General features: G+C 40.3%; 1 protein-coding gene across 5 annotated transcripts in view; it reads right to left on the minus strand.

The window, feature by feature from the left end:
- Positions 1 to 17,400, minus strand: part of slc12a5a (solute carrier family 12 member 5a) — a 197,454-nt gene that overhangs the window by 111,374 nt on the left and 68,680 nt on the right. Inside the window, exon 1 of one of the 5 annotated variants that reach the window (XM_085275023.1) lies at positions 5,031 to 5,462. The exons of 3 other annotated variants lie outside the window; for them this stretch is intronic. In XM_085275023.1, coding sequence (XP_085131149.1) covers positions 5,031 to 5,085 — 55 coding nt within the window. In that variant the 5' untranslated portion in view covers positions 5,086 to 5,462. Of the gene's footprint in view, positions 1 to 5,030; positions 5,463 to 17,400 lie in introns of those variants that run through there. One more of the 5 variants, XM_085275022.1, reaches the window with a different exon arrangement.

The following is a 17,400-nucleotide window of genomic DNA, read 5'->3' on the forward strand; positions in this document are numbered from 1 at the left end:
TGCAGTATTATGCAGTCAGCCATAACTAAAACATCATTACAACCCCATTCACAGCCTGGACCAAGAGTACAGACTGGTGCAGAGAGGAGACAGATGGAGTTAATGACTATTTTTCATTATCAAATAATCTACTGGTTATCCTCTCAATCACTCTAGATCACTTTATGCAAAATGTCAAAACATAGTTAAAAAACAACAACTTTGTTATGAAATTCTAACAGCCAACAACAGTCACATCACATCCATTAAGGGAAAGAAGAAATTCCTTCTAACTGAAAAAACTGAACAGACAACAGGTGGCATTTTTCGCTTAAAAACTACTTGATTAACTAATTAACTAATCAATTAGTTCACTAAATTCTGCAGTTGTCAATAGAGAAATGGATGAATAGATGAAACTGTAGATGGAGTAACATACATAACACCCCGAAATTCAGTTTAGTTCTAGATTATCCATATTATGGATGTTAAAGCAGGGCAGAAGAAGAAGGGCTGAGTCTGATTTCAAAAACCAGTCAATATCCACTCCTGTGGTAAAATGACACCTATTTTAAAATGTCCAACTTTACAACAGAAATAATCATGTTTTTTTAGGAGGACACTGACCAAAATGCCATAGTTGCAACTTTTAAAAAGTAGAACATAAAACTAGTGGTTGATATCGCAATGGCTGCATCTTTTCGCAGATATCGTCAGTGCGTATTAAAAAACGCTGTCACTGTTAATGCAAGCCTAGTATTTCCTAATGCGAGCTGATCTTTTAAAGTCTACTGCTGAGCTGAAATTTATTCAAACCGAGGACGTCACGAAATCAGTTGCATTCATTTCTTTATTTATTTAAAAATGTGCATTTGTTCAGTTCTTATGTAAAAAAATTCTTATGTAACAACTACAAATATTTATTGCAATGTTTGCGTCTCCTCTTGCTTTTGTGATTATTACTGTCTAAACACATTAGCTTTACATTACATTAGCTTTTGTTTCAAATCTATTCTAATTTATAGGTTCCTTTGTAAGTGCGCATGCGCCATTAGCGTGCTGCCTGCTGTAACCCATAATTTCCTTCGGGATTAATAAAGTATTCTGATTCTGATAATTGATATTGAGTATTTTAGCGATCTTGTTAATACAACTTTTGACACATTTTTTCAAATTTTTCTAAATAAGTGTGGAAAAGACAGCATCACCTATCAGCTGTGTGCTGCCCTGCTGAGACTGGGAAGACCTCATGAGCAATATTCTATTATGCACACATAACAAAAACAATCACTCTTTAAACCACAGGAAATACAATGAACTGACATGTTAATGAGCAACTGGAATGCATAAATAATAATAAAACAAAAAAAAACAAAGACAGAAATAAACATTTGGTACATCATGTTCGCTTGCTAACAAGAAAATCAGGCATGAAAACACTAAACGCTTTCCCTAATAATACACTTTAACAATGAGTGCTCTGACATTCTGATCATTTATACTATAGCTTATCACTGTTATGATGACAGAAGCTTTACAGCATTTGGTAGATGGATATTTGTCACACTGTTTTAAATATGTTAAACCACTCATTTCAACATGAGCTACAAAAGAAAAGAAAAAACAAAACACACACACGGCACCATTTTTACACCTGCCAGTAGGGAAATGAACATCTTTTCAACCCCCTCCACTTGCAATGCATCTCTTTGCGTCACTCCATGTTCCAGACAGTGACAGTTTCCCCTCTTGTGCTTCAAAAGTAAGGCATGCTCTGCCATTAAACCATTTCTGTGCTGCAAATGGATTACTAAAACTTCACCTCCCCTTCAACTCTTGATTGCATTCCATCCTCTTCCACCTCTCCACTGCTCCAAAGAGAGAAAGCTGCAGATAATTAACAATGTGGTGGGAGAGAAGTATGACAACTTATGAATAAGTAAACGTGCTTGTGATTCAACATGCATCAATTTCTTTTTTTTACTTTTAGCTTCGGCTAATCTGTAAATTCCTTTCATCCTTGATGTTTATAAGGTTTGTGGTGCAATAATACACCCCTACAAACACAAACAGCTCTGCCCTGGTGCTGTATGCAACTCTGCTAGGCTGTAACCCAGCTATGTAATAAAGGCTTTAAATCAGCACCTTGGACAGTACTACACAGCCCTGAGAGAAGGAGGGAGAGCAGCAGCATCGCTGAGGGACAGCAGTCAGCAACAGCCTCTGACATTCCTACTGTAATGGGGCAAAAGGGCCCCGATATCAAGAACTGTCCTGCATAGCACTGATGACTAAACAGAGTTATTCACGTTGTTCAACAGCTAGCTTAGCAGGGCTATGATTCAGATGAAAAGGATGGATTTTTGTGTGTGCGCGTGTTCGTGTGTGTGAATGAGGCCCTATCCTGAGAGATGCTGCCTACAGCAAAGTGACAAAAAGGTAGAGATAGGGGTGAGTGACAGGCAGAAACAGAGATGCGCTGAGACTAAGTGATGGGAGACATTTATCCAACTCTGCACGAGTCTCCAAATTATATATCTCTCTATGCTCATACAGTTTTTACAGGGCTCCATGTAGTCATGTGAAAAAATCTAAGTACATCTCATGATTCAGTAGCTTGTGGAACCACATTTAGAAGGAATAACGTGAAGTAATCATTTTCTGTATGACTTTATGACTCTCTCATGTCATTGTGAAGGAATTTTGGCCTAATCCTCTTTACAACATTGACTTAGTTCATTGAGATTTGTGGACCTTCAGTTAGGCACAGCTCTGCTGAGGTTCTGCCCCAGCATTTTATTCATGTTGAAATCTGGACTTTGACTGGGAATTACAACACCTTGATTATGCTTCTTTTTTTCTAGGTAATTCTGATTTGTTGGTGCTCTTGGGATCAGTGCCCTCTTACATGATCCACATTTGATCAGAGAAATCAAATTCAAAACAGGTATACATAGTTCATGGTTATCTCAGTGACTGCAAACTCTCCAAGTTCTGTGGCTGCAAAACAAGCCCACACATTCACCTCTTAACCACCATGCTTGACAGTTGTTATGAGGTGATTGGTCCTATAATACCAATAATATTTTTAGAGAGAAGAGACTTTCTTCTGGCAACTCTTCCAAACATCCATACTTGAGATGTAGCCTTTAGATAATTTGCTGTTTCTGTGAGCATTATAGAGTCTGACCTTGTGGGGAATTTAGTGGGACATCCACTCCTGGTCTGGAGTATTAAGGTGTGTGTTAACGCAATGACACAAACTCCCAATACCTCAGCTTTTATAGAGATGGTTACACTTGGTGATGATCATTTGATTAGCAGCAGTTGCCTGCTACTTATCCTCCTGGATGCAGGACTTTCTGCACTCTTTTATCCTTTTAAAGGACTGCAAAGAGTCCTGTGAAAACTACTGTTTTGACTGTGCATTTCATAGTATTTTATCTATGTATGGCTAGAGAGTTGATGAGCAATGACACACTCACTCAATTAGCATGTTCTCAACATGAACATTAACACACGCATGCACATACAGATATCTAATTCTGACAGTAAATTCACAGTGCTTTAAGCTTTGAGTGCACGGTAGCAGTATTCTCAAGTAATCATATGCTGTTAACACTTATGCATGTGCTGTTATGTGGTTTCACATCATGCTTGGTAAACTGCCCTTGATGGTTTCAATTTGTCACACATAAAAATGGGGTCATGCTTCAAACTGGCCACTAACCTCTTACAACTGCTGCCCATGTCTCTTAGCGCAACACTGTAATCCCCCCCCACCAAAAAAAAGAAAAAAAAAAGAAAAACACAAGATGCCCGCATTAAGTTAAATATTCATGTTCCCAGCACTGGTCTATTTTTATCATTAAGCCCTCACAGGTAGGAGAAGAAGCATAGTGACTGTTCTCTCATCCGCAACCTGTCTCTCCAGTGCATCCCTTAGAGCCCAGGACTGACAACAACAGGGAGATTTGTGCATAATGCAGAATGAGAGAGATGAAAGAGTGAGGACACAGCTGAGACAAATATAGAGAGCAAAAGGGGAAAAAGAGGGCAGCAAAGGAAAAAGCCGAGGCTTGAGAGAGAGATGTGTGCAGAGCTACAATAATCTGTAACATTTCGCAGACAGAAAGGAGGAGTGCTGTTGGTTTGCAGGTTTTACATAGGCAACAGCAGAATTATCCTCACTTTGAGTAATGAAAAATAAACTGAGGTTACCCGGGATTTAAACCGAATGCATGATTTAATACTCTTCTGAAAGGTGCAACGCTTGTCACGGGCACTTAGAAGAACAGGTTTATTTTTCGCCAGGGCCCGAGAAGCTATGCGCTCTCTGGTGAACAGAGCACTCACCACACAGCTCAATGCACAAACCAGCAACCTACAGGTTCTCTCTTGAAAGCCTGCAGAGACTGAGGACCTGGCTGAGCCATGGGGATTTGATGGAAGGTTGATTTTGACAGCTGGGGGTGATGGGATTAGCAGCAATGGTGGCTTGGTATCAGTAATTGTGTATGTTTGTGTGCACATGTGTGTGCATGTGTCTGTGTGTGCACCGCCTGTCTAAAGAGATGCCATATGTGATGGGAATATTTATGTTGCCATGAAGAATGAATGAATGATTGTACGGCTGCAACACAAAATGCTAGGTACTGTTAGTCCATGTGTGTATGCTTATTTGTGCGGGAGTTTGTGTGAATATTAGTAAAAAAAAAAAGAAAAATGTGTGCATGTGCTGGACAAAGCTGTAATACACACCATCATCGTACGGAGTGAACCCATTACTATTCCTGTCACAACAGCCTTGCAGTAAGAGCAGCAGTAGAAAAGGCATCCAGGCCGTCCACCGTACGATGTTGTAACGCACCTTGCATGTGCATGTTGTGTGATCTGCAAAGTATTTGCTGTAGATATATTTATTCTCCATCTGCTTGGTTGCGTGGGCAGATGTACATTATATGCATGTCTTGCATTGTCATGTGAATGCCCCCATTTACACGTATCTGCTCGTGGGTTTGTGTCACAGCATGACACATCCCATCACTCACCCTGGCTTTGCGCTCCCCCGTCCCCCTCCTCTGTGTCGGTCAGATTGTTAAGCATCCTGGCTCCTCTACGGTGCTCTTCTGCTGCGGAGCGATGTCACCGATCAAGCTATCGGCAGCTCTCCCCGCGCTCCACGCACTGTGATACAGCCACAGAAATTGCAGGGAAGCAGCGTGGAAAATCTGCAAGCCAGGTCCTCTTCACTCCTCTCCGCTCCTTGCTGCCAGTAGGATGCACGAAGAGAGAAAGGAGAAGAGAGAGAAGGATTTTTTTCCTTTGTAGATCCTCCTCTTGACGTCTCTTCTCCGCTGCCTTGTAAGCGTGACTCTCTCGCTCTCTCTCTGTTGCTCACTCTCTCTCTTTCTCTCAGGAGGAGGAGGAGGGAAGAGGGAAGCTGCAGGAGTTTGGTGGATGATGGAACGCCTCAGAGCTGCACGCTTGTTCTCCGTCCTTCCTTTCCTTCTCTCTTTTTCCTGCCTTTGTCACTTCTGATGTCAGTCTCACCCTATCTTAAAATACTGACTATTCCCGGCTCAGATGATGTTGCTCAGTCATTTTAGCCGCCAAACTGGTTGCATAGTAAAGCAGTAGTATGATTTCTTCCATATCCATCTCCCCCCTCGCCTCTCTTTTCACATCGCACCCATGAGACAGAGAGATAGTAGCCTTGTTTTCTGTCCACACAAGAGTATTACGCATTGGATTCTCCTACTTTCAGCTTTGTAATAAGCCGCCACACTCTCTCCCTACTTCAGTGTCACATGCAAATAGATGCTCCATTTCCTACAAGGGATGAGCAAGCTCTATCAAAATCATCTGTGTGCAGTTATGCTATGTACAAAGGGTAATTTTCGCTGAAGCACATACATAGTTTCAGCAACTCTTATATGTGCACAAGAGCATACACATTCCTCCCTATCTGCTCTGCACAAATGCAGCTAAAAAGGGCATTTTTCCTTTTAGATTTTTTTCTTTTATTTCTCTCAGTGGAGAGATGCTTGGTTCCAGCTGAGAGAACCTGCATGTCGTATGGTGGCTGCAGAGCACTGAAGCCTCACTGTCAATTAAACCAGTCTCATTTTGATCCATGCAGATTTATTTTGATCTGGTACACGCTGTACTTTGAGCAGAAATGTGTGTAGTAGGAAGACACACTGTATGTGTGTGTGTGTGTGTGTGTGTGTGTGTGTGTGTGTGTGTGCGCGTGCTTCTTTGTGTGTTCCAGTGGTTGTGATTCTACACTAGAGATATGAAAGCAATTAATCTTGGTTTTAGTCATAGTAGCGCTGATGCACAGAATGGATTTCAACAAAAAGAGAAGGAGAAAAAAATACAACTGCATGCTCAGCTTCAATGAATAAATTTATTACCAATGTCTAGAACAAAACTGGTATTGTCAAGGTACAATTACCTTGACACAGAAGCAATACCTTGAAGCTTGACAATAAATTGCATCACCGAGTTCGGTGTACAGATACATTTCTCTGTTTTTGATCATTACTACATCGTAGCCAGGAGTTTGTAACAACAGGAGACCTTCACAAAATTAAATTATAATACCAATGGAAGTAAAACCTTAACAGAAACCTTCAGGTGATTCAGGAGTGTCCTCAATGACTTGCTCATCTCTACTTCATTTACACTCAAACAGATTTATTAAGTAATTGCTCAAAGAATGTGGTCCATGTGCATGAAATTTTTATTTTCTTTGATTTTTCAAGTGAATGATGAGGCAGAGGTTTTCTAGTTTTTTTTAAAGGGAGTGGAAGTAACTCATGGATTATTAACGACAGGGGCATTTTTTTTAATGTAATAATGATACTTTGCCAATGTGGGTACATGACATGACATGAACACTGATCCCACTGCATCCACAATCCAGGTAAAGAACTCCAGTTCATGCATGTCTGCTATATGGAAATGTATTGTGGGACTATACTCCTGTAGACATCCAAATATCCTGTCCTGCAACACTTAACTGGTGGCCCATCATTTAGTCAGCAGCAACTGACCATTACAGCTGTCTGGATGGATAGTTAACTTAATTTTGTGTTGTAGTTACCAAACATTTGTTAAATTACAGCAATGTCAGCAATCGAGTTTAATGTCTACTTAAGAATTGGATTTTTTATTATTAAGGCCAATATGGGGACACATATGGCAAATTATCATAAGCTATACACACTGTGGTATTTGGCTGTGGTGCGCTCTATATTAATATGATGCTGTATCCACAACCACAAAACAAATTGATAATATTTATCCAATCTTAGAAGTGATCCTGAAGTTTCCATAGATCTCCACCAAGACCCCATCCAGAACCTCATTCTACCCTTTACCAGCCATTAAGCTCTACACACACTGGAAGTGATTCACAGAAACATGGGAGCCATAGGAAGCAAATAAAATTTGGCATCTCCAAGCAACTATGAGCAAAATAAATGTTAGTATCATGACATGGGCAGGAAGCTAGTGGAGATAAGGAGATAAACTTTTCTCAACTTGCAGAAGCGCAATTGAGGAACTACTAATGAGAGTGCAGGACACCTAGTAGAAAACACACTGGAGGGATACCTAGACAACCAGAGCCTTGAAAGCAACCAACTGTTAGCTTTAAATCGGTACATGACAAGCGAATCACTTACAGTGTGGATGCCACTTTAGTACTTTTGAATGGACACCATCTTACCTGTTGAGAAAAGTAAAGAAAGCAACCATTACATAAGGATCATAGTCTGTTACCACTAAGTCTTTGAACTCCAGAAAAGCAAAGCTGTGGCTTTCAGCTTTGTGCAGTTCTTTTCAAGAAATGCATTTCCTTGTGAGATCCTTGATTACTGTGTGTTAAATAGAGTCAATGGTTAACAAAACAGTCTACTTGACAAATGAGGTAAGGCACACCACACAGTGCTCCTACATTATCACAAAACATACTTGACTCTATAGCACCTATCCAGTGCACCCTTTTTGATGTCAGGTGGTCTGTTTAAGCTGTCACTGCTCAGTTCATGCCACAGCTCCAGTCTAAATAAACCAGGCCGAAGTGCTTCACTACTGCAGCTGTTTACATGCAATATTTAATCAGCCCAAACTAGCACCATCAAGTAGACTCATAAATGGGACAGTGTGGTGAGGTTATGAAAAGATATTACTAATCTACCTCTGTGCAGCTTTACAAGTCACCTGGGCAAAATTCACTGCATTAACTCACACACTGATGTTCGTGTTGGCTGACTGAAGCAAAAACATATTTGCATCAAATCAGCTGATGCTGTCAAACAGTCTGCCAAATCTCTGTAATATTTTTGATCGGGCAACAAAGTAGACATTCAGCCAACTGTAAATTTGAGTAATTCGTTGTTTTACATCACTGATGGATGTAATACTTTGTTTGCCAACACTGACCTTGAAATGGAGCTCCTCTAAATAAATTTGTATTGCAGGCTCAAATGCACTAAACCAGTTACCGGCACCTTGCAGTCAAATGACTGCAAGTGCTCAGGTCCTGTGGCTGCGAAATAAGCTCAAACTACCACCCCTTCACTACCGTGCTTGACAGGTGGCTTGTGGTGTTTTTGCCGATTTGCTGTTTGCTTTTTGCCAAGTGTGGCGCTGTGCATTAAATGCACAGTTTGTCCAAAGGACATTGTTCCAGAAGACTTTCGGTTTGTTCAGATGCAGGTTTGAAAACCTAAGCTATGCTTCCATGTTCTTTTTAAAGAGAAAAGGCTTTCTCCTACTTCCAAACAACACTTACAGGTCTTTTTCTAATTATACTGTCATGAACTTGCATGCATTCAACACCTAACTAAGGCCTGTAGTGTCTGAGATGTAGCCTTTGGGGCTTTTTGTTCAATTTCTCTGAGCATTTATTGGTTTGTCCTAGGGTAGAATTTGCTGGGATGCTCACTCAGAGAGAAGAGAAGCAAACTGCCTATACTTCCACTTTGATAGAGATGGTCACACTTGCATTAAGGGTGTACTTATATTTCCAAAAGAATAAAGAAATTGGTATCATCCATCCATCCATCCATCCATCTGCTTCCGCTTATCTGGGGCTGGGTCGTGGGGCAACAGCCTAAACAGAGACGCCCAGACCTCCTTCTCCCCAGCCACCTCCTCCAGCTTGTGCGGGTGAACACCAAGACATTCCCAGGCCAGCCGAGAGATACAATCTCTCCAATGTGTCCTGAGTATGCCCCGGAGCCTCCTTCTGGAGAGGCCAGCCACCCTTTGGAGGAAGCTCATTTTCGCGGCTTGTATCCGCAATCTCTCTCTTTTGGTCACTACCCACAGCTCGTGACCAAAGGTGAGGGCAGGGACATAGATTGACCGGTAAATAGAGATCTTCGCTTTTACACTCAGCTTCTCTTCACCACAAAAGACCGATACAGCTTCCGCTCCCTTCTGCAGTCACTCGTGAACAAGAAACCGAGATACTTAAACTCCTCCACTTTGGCCAAGAACTCGTCGCTGACCCAGAGTGGGCATGCCACCCTTTTCAGGCTGAGGACCATGGCCTCAGATAGGGCTGTGCGATATGACCAAAATCTCATATCCCGATATAAGAATTCTATCGTACCAATAACGATATAAATCACAAAAATGTAACATTTTCTGTAAATTCTGTGAATCTCGGGCAGCTCGACTTGCGGGAAGTGTTTCCAGCTGCGCGTCGTGTAGCTGGAGTCGAGTGTTTTAACCGATGCATGAAACTATACATTTTTAGACATAAGTTGTAAAGGCCGCCGTTTTCTTTGTGAGTATTTATTACACAGCGTGCTGCGGGGGAAAGCCTGTTCTAACGTTTGAGTCTACGGTTTATTTTTTAGCACCTGGTGGCTCTTTTTCACTTCTCATCCGTAAATAATCTGCTCTTTCACGTGATTCAGTTTATTTTGAAAAGTCTCAACAGGATCTTGAGCTTTATTGTGAAAAGTTTATGTGAAACATAAACAAGCGGACACGCGACGCTGTTACCGTCGTTGTTGGTAACCACAACGCATAAAAACAGGCGCTTGTCCGTAGTGTGGTTATATAAAATATAAGAGAAAGAGAGAACTTTAAGAAATTAATATAGCCACTACAGTGACCATCAAAACGATGAAAAAATATTGCCGTAAACAGTTTATTTTGCGACACCACGAAACAAACGATAGCGTAAAATGAAACGATAGACGTTTTTATATCGTCATCCGATATATATCGTTATATCGAACAGCCCAAGCCTCAGATTTGGAGGTGCTGATTCTTATTCCCACCACTTCACATTCGGCTACGAACCGTTCCAGTGTGAGACTTTCCCAGGGAGGCTGAGGCGCGTGATCCCCCTACAGTTGGAACACACCCTCCGGTCCCCCTTCTTAAAGATGCCAAATCAGAGGTACCGCCCCTGATCTCCACGCAACATTGCAGAGGCATGTCAACCAAGATAGCCCTACAACATCCAGAGCCTTCAGAAGCCCAGGGCGGACCTTTTCCACCCACACCAAGGAATTGTTTAACTGCCTCAGTGACCTCGTCCCCAGCGAAACCAAAGTCTCATTGATGGAATTCAAATTTCCTGCGGGCACTATTCTGTGCATGTACTGCTGATTCACTCAGCCACCTAAAAACACAATCTTAAACAGCATGGCTTGCTGACAGCTTAACAGTATTTTGTCTACAAACAGGGCCTTTTATTGGATTAGCACAAACCCATACAACAATCAGACACTGCCAAAAGGAGCTCTTTAGGTATTATATGGAAGGTGCACTCAGTGAGGAACAGAGCAATACTGAGTGGATCAAAAACTACGTTACCTAAATTTGTGAGCCTTCCTCTGGGTTCTTGTGAATGTGAGGGAGTGTAAAAATTCACAAGAGCTGTGGGCATTGCAGGAAACCATCAACGTTGTAAAAAACATAAAACAAGACTCTGCAGCATCTGCGAGGTTGTGGGCAGTTCAGTAGTGTGGAAAGAAGGTGAGGGAAAATTGACAAATAAAAGGCTTTTACGCCTCTATGCAGATGTACGGTATCAGTCATACATTTTCTGAAATTGTACTTGTTGTCTGTGCCTGATTACATGCATGTGAGATAGAAATGTGTAAATTCAATTGTGTGTATCTGCAATTTTGTTTCCCGGAGAAGCACTGCTGCTAATTAATTACCTTTAAAATGTAAATTTAGCCATTCTGTTTCAAAAAAATCCTTTAAAAATTTGTTATTTCAAAGGGTTCAAATTAAATTATCAGTCTTTTTATGTCTTTTTTTTATGTGTATCTTAAATAGATCTTTACTAAGGTCCATTCTGCTCAGAAGCCTACTAATAAAGCGGGGTAGCACATACTCAAAATATGTTTGATGATGACAGGCCATTGTCAAAAGAAATTCAATTATATTTCCAAGCAGGGCTTCTGGCACAGTGACATTGTGTCAACAACAACAACAACAACAAAAAAAAGTGGAATGGATGGAAAGGAGAGGAGTGAAAGCTTGAGGTGACTAGAAGAGCACAGACCTCTAAAAAATTTAAGGAGCAAATGAAAGACAAAGGAAACATATTACGCCTGGGAATAAAAATACTTGCTCTCTGCACTAAGATTTAGAATTAGAGTACTGTACAAAGGTCTCGAGCCCCATGATGTAGAGATTTATTGAAATGTGCACAAATAAATCGAAATAGAGTCTATAAAACAGAAATAGAGTTTGTACTGTTCTAACAAGCTTGAAAGTCAATATTTTAAGTACGACCACCCTTATTCTTCAACACTGCCTCAGCTCTCTAGTTTTCAGGAATACTTCTCCACTGAAAACTCTTCTTTGCATATTGGCTGCTTTTTGTTCCCTCAATATGTTTTACAGAGGGCTACAGCCACTCACTACATTACATCTGTTACCACTGATTTTCAATCCAGTTGTTGTATAATTTAGAATACCTCAGCCTTTCCTTCCCATTTACGTTCAATAAGAGAGGCTTTTTGACAGGCACCCTTCTACTTCCAAATAGGGCTGGGTATCGTCACTGATTTCTAGAATCGATTCGATTCCGATTCACAAGGTCACGAATCGATCCACAATTCGATTCAATTTGATTCGATTCAGTTCGATTCGATTCAATTCGATTTGAATCTGCGAAATTTTGACAGTCAGAAATATTATAATTCAGATCAGTAGATTTACATATTTTTGTATCTATAAAAGGAAGCTGACTCATGCAAGACTTTATCAAAGGTGTAAGCATCACAGCAGATGCCTTTGTGTAAAAGTAGCTGAAGACAAAACACAGAAAAACATGAAGGTGATTTTCCTGTCCTGGGATTTTATAAAAATATTCTGCGGCAGATCAAAAACAAAAGAAAACCATTAATCAACACATGAACATCACCTCTGAAGTTACAGCGGTTTTATTAGAGACACAGCTGAGCGTTTTACATTTTGCAGTATTTTAAAAAGTTTAAATTTGTTCAGTATTGAACTGATGGGGAACATTTGAACGGCAGAAATTAGGTTTTCTTTTCGGAAGTAAGTAAAAGAAAAAAAAACAGCGGCCGACAGCGCTGTAAACAACGGTAGACTTGTGCATAATAAGCAAGCGAATAATGCAGAAAACAGATTTTTAGACGGGAAACTGTTCTTGAAGTACAGAGAGAGAGAGCAAGAGAGAGAGCTGTGCATGAAGTGTGATTTTATTGTGGTAGAAGCAAAACAGTAAAAGTCAGAGGGAATTCATGACAATTTTTATGTGAAGCGTAGTTTGGATCTTCTTTTGCTGATGGTTCAGTCAATATTGTTTGGAGAGAGATAAAACTAACAGCTTTAGAATCAACGCAAAAAGGGTGTAAACACAAAGCGCGGACCCGCCAAAACATCAGAATCAGCGAGCTGTCGGCTTTCAGCGACCGTGTCCGTGCTGTCAGGTGAGAAAGGCGACATCTCACTGATTCTGAACTTCTTTGTGCAGAAGCCGTGTACCTGCTCTCATTTACTGTCTTAGTTGTTTGGTGGTTGTTGAAATTTTGTAAGGTTTCACCTGAGATTCTGGCGTTTCGGGCAAAATAAATTTATATTAAAAAATCGATTCAGGATTTTAATGAATCGATTTCACGTTATCCAAGCCAGAATGGATTTTAATTGATAAATCGATTATAAAAACCGACCCCTACTTCCAAATCACCTTGTTGGTGTAAAAATATTGTTATGTGCCTCTCATCCTGTGTCATCTCTGGCATTTTTTGTAGGGTTAGCTAAAGAATTTGGAACAATTAATGCATTTTTGCAACAGGTTGCTAATAACAAAATGACTAAAGGTACAATTTAAAATTGGTTTGAAGCTTTAAGTGTAGGCAAAACACTGGTTTATCTTTTAAGCAAGGTGCCTGTTTTATGCTTCAATCTAGACATCTTTCGATTAGTAAGAAATAACACCAGCACTGTCACAATACTTTTTGCAGATTATAAAACCTCTTTTGCAGTTACCGTAAATTACCAAGTTTCTTTTTGATACTACTCTTATGCCTGTATAGTTTATTCTATAAAAAGCTACAGTCTACAGAATGTAAACCTAAGCTTAACTACAAACAAAGTTTGCAAAATATGTCCAATGTCTTAAAGAACGTTATTTTGCAAGAGGCATGTGGAAGACAATATGCTGGTCAGGTGTGACTTTCTGTCTCCACCCATACAAAAATTTTAATTTTGCTAAATCACATTAGGCAATGAGTTCCCCTTTGCATTAGTGTTTTGAAAGGGATTTTTTTTTTATATTATATCTGCAGTCTGGCAACAAGGTTGTCTGATTCCTTTTCAAATTTCATTACTCTGTGTTGTATCACAGAATACAACACACAGGACTAGAGCTGTTTTGTCTGATTCTTATACCTATACGCATGCAACATATATGAAACAAGATGCAAGTGGAAAATTTCAAAGTCAAATGTAGTCAAATGAATTCTTTCACTGCAAATAAATACATGAAGAGAGCATTTAAGGCTACGTTCACACTGCAGGTCTTAATGCTCAATTCCAATTTTTTGATTAAATCCTATTTTTTTGTCTTGTTGTTCACACTACAAATAAAATGTGACAGCAAATGCGCTCTAGTGTGAACGGTTCACGGCCCTCAAAGCGGCTCGCATGCGCAAAAGAAGACGTCACACACAACGCGCTCTGTTTACGGAAGTAAAAATGGCGGCTACAGAGCTAGTAGGTGTTGTTTCAGCAGTCTATCAATTTCTGCACAGTCATAACTGACAGAATTTTGACAAATTAATTAGAGAAAGAAGGACACTGGGAAAAAAGAGAGCCCGTGCTTTAACAATGGCCTTGTTTGGAGCAGTGGCTGCTACCTCCGTGCAGAGTTATATATGGACACGGAGTCGGAACCAGGAGTGGTGGGGTTGGTTTGTGTTCAGTTCAACCTTGTGTCAGTGACGTAAAAGACGGATTTAATGCGACATGACCATTCAAACACCAGTTGCTTTCTAAAACATCAGATATGTATCGGATTCAGTACATACATACATACACATACGAAAGTAACCTAGGTTGGATTTGAAAATATTGGATTTGTGCCGTTCAAACTGTCATACCATGATCGGATATGGGTCGCATAGAGTCAAAAAAGTCTGATTTAATGCGCTTTCACCTGCAGTGTGAACGTAGCCTAAGGGATTTCCACATACTTCTATACATTTTTGATAGACCCTCGAGTTCTGCTTATTCTGAGCTTGTGTGTCCAAAACCTCCACTGGATGAGGATTAGATAAATGCAATTATATACCAAAAAAATAAAAAATATCAGAATGGTGTATGTCACACACTGAAGCCAAAAGTTGCAGTACTCTGTGTGGTCCCTACATCAAGTCAGTTCAGTTACTGGCCACTAGAAAAGCACTCAAACTGCCACACTTTTCTCACTGCAGTACTCAATAGTGCACTACACAAGCTGCTATATGCTTGTTATAGGATGAGATAAAGTGAGAAGACGACCAGTTCCAACCTGCAGTATCATTAGCTGTGCCTTCTCGTGTGTTCTGGCTGTCTTGGACAACTGCCAGATCATTATGGTCTATCTGGGCACCTCCAGAGATTGACAAGGGCATTCAGCATTTTATAGCATCTGGCACCCACAAAAACAAAAGCTCTGGACATTGGGAACATAACAAAAGACACTCTGACAAAACCAAGGAAATTCTCAGGAAGCTTGAAACATGGTTCTTTTCTTTCCAAATGTAAAATGGAAGCGCAAAAGCTTTGAAATGAAACAACATTCATAATATTCTCTTTGAATTCTTTTAGTGTGTGAAATTGAATAATATTTTCAGACCAGGCACTTATGCTTAAATAATGCAATACAGAGACTTTCTTTATCTGTCAAAAATCTTGGCCTGAAAAGGCTCAGTCAGCATCAGCACTGGACACATCAAAGTCACCATTCTGATCCTTAGAATTATGATGTTTGTAACAAGTTGACACTTGCTTCATAAAAACATTGCATCGAGTTAATGTTTCTACAGTAATATTACATGTGTTGAATCCAAAGTTATTCAACCAAAAACAACCCACATATGTCAAAGTCAAATCTTTACTGGATGCTGAGTGCCATCAGTCTAATTAAAGCTGCATGGTGATAAATAATGCATTATCTGCGGTACATTGAAAATGAAATATGCAAACATTAAAATGACTCCTATAAACAACGTGGACATATTTACACAGAGTGTTATTGCAGGACCTTGGTGAAACAATTTGAGAATGCAGTCTGTTATCACAATACTGTAGCACATTAGATTTCCCATGTGTCTTATTCCCTCTCTCAACTGTAAATCTGATCAGACTCTGCTCAAAGCAGTCTAATATCCTCCTACAGCACACCGGAGGACAAACAAACAAAAAAAGCTGCATGCAGCACAACAGCTTATATCGTACATAGCTATCAGTTTATTCGCATAAAATTGTGTTTGGATGGGTTCAAGAAAATTACACTGTAACTATTTGAGTTTTGCCCAGACTCCTGAGAGGTGATTTACAGTGGGCTATAGATGATAATGGATATAGGACAGAGGAAAGGGTGGGTAGATTCGGTCTACTACTGTCCATCACTTTACCTGGTGCTCTTTACAGTATCCCCTCCCCTCTCCTTCCTTTAGAAAAAACAAAAACAAAAAAACCCTTTGTCCTTCACAAACAAATCTAATCATAGCTTTGTACTTTGTGAAGGGCGGTTTCTGCAGAATGAAAGTACACCCACTGTCATTATCAAATATAAGCTGGAACCAAAGCGGAGGGCAAAAATCAATTCAGCTCAACTACCTTTCACCCCTTTCTCACACACACACACACACACGCACGCACGCACGCACGCACGCACGCACACACACTTTGATTAAATATTGTCATATTATGTGACCATAGGACGTGTTGTCCAAGGCTAAGAGTCTACATGTGCATGTTGTCAGAGAAGTGTTGAAAGCTCCGGGGCATACAGAACCTCTTGGCCCTCAGAGGGGTTGTAAAGTAATTAATCTAAGAATAGCTGGGGCAGTCCTGAGAAACGAGCCCCCGCATCTGACAAGGCTTTGATAGTGAGACAGGCATCTGAAGATGTAAGCGAGATTCTTGTAGCCTTGGCAGGAAGTACGAGGGGATCAAAGTGGTCCGGCAATGTTACGACACTTTTGTTTGCTCTAAACATGTTTATCTGATGAAGCCTGCCAGCCGATCTCAGAGTGTTGTCTTTCTAATCGTCTAATCCTTTCACAGCAGCCTCTGGCTCTCAGGGAAAAACACTGAAAAATACTGAGGTCATCAACACTCTGTATACAGAGGACATTAAAGTTAATTTAGTCTGTATGCATAAATATGCACTGATATTTACTTGTAGTTGGATAAACATAAATGAACGATATGTTTAAATTCTTGCATATCTTGAGAATACTTCAATGATGATGAAATTGTTGATAAATCTAAGCTATTCCTTCTAACAGGAACTTGCGTTTAATCCCAAATAAACCAGGTTGACAGTCATGCTGATATATAATGGTCAGATGCTTTGAATCATTCATACTTTAGCATCTGTTGTGTTACAATGTACTAAGACATCATAAGACATCATTGCTATGCCCAACACTTAGTATTATGACAGTACTGTTATGCTGATTCCACCGCTGTTGAAGATATTGTAGCATATATAAGTAGCTGATCCTTTGTATGTGTGCGAGAGAGCGAAGGAAGACTGACATCTTCCCACATTAAAAAGGTGAGCTTGACAGAACTATTGAGCTGTGGCGGTAGGCAGTCCATGCTGGAACCTCTGAAGTGTTAGATAAAGACGTAGCAGGAAGAAAAGCAGTGGTGAGATGCACCTTGTACAGGAAAAAAAAGGCAGAC

This window comes from Mchenga conophoros, linkage group LG5, assembly GCF_057382185.1.
Source record: "Mchenga conophoros isolate Kocher_MC1m ecotype Shallow Benthic linkage group LG5, M_conophoros_male_GT1.1, whole genome shotgun sequence".
Lineage (NCBI taxonomy): Eukaryota > Metazoa > Chordata > Actinopteri > Cichliformes > Cichlidae > Mchenga > Mchenga conophoros.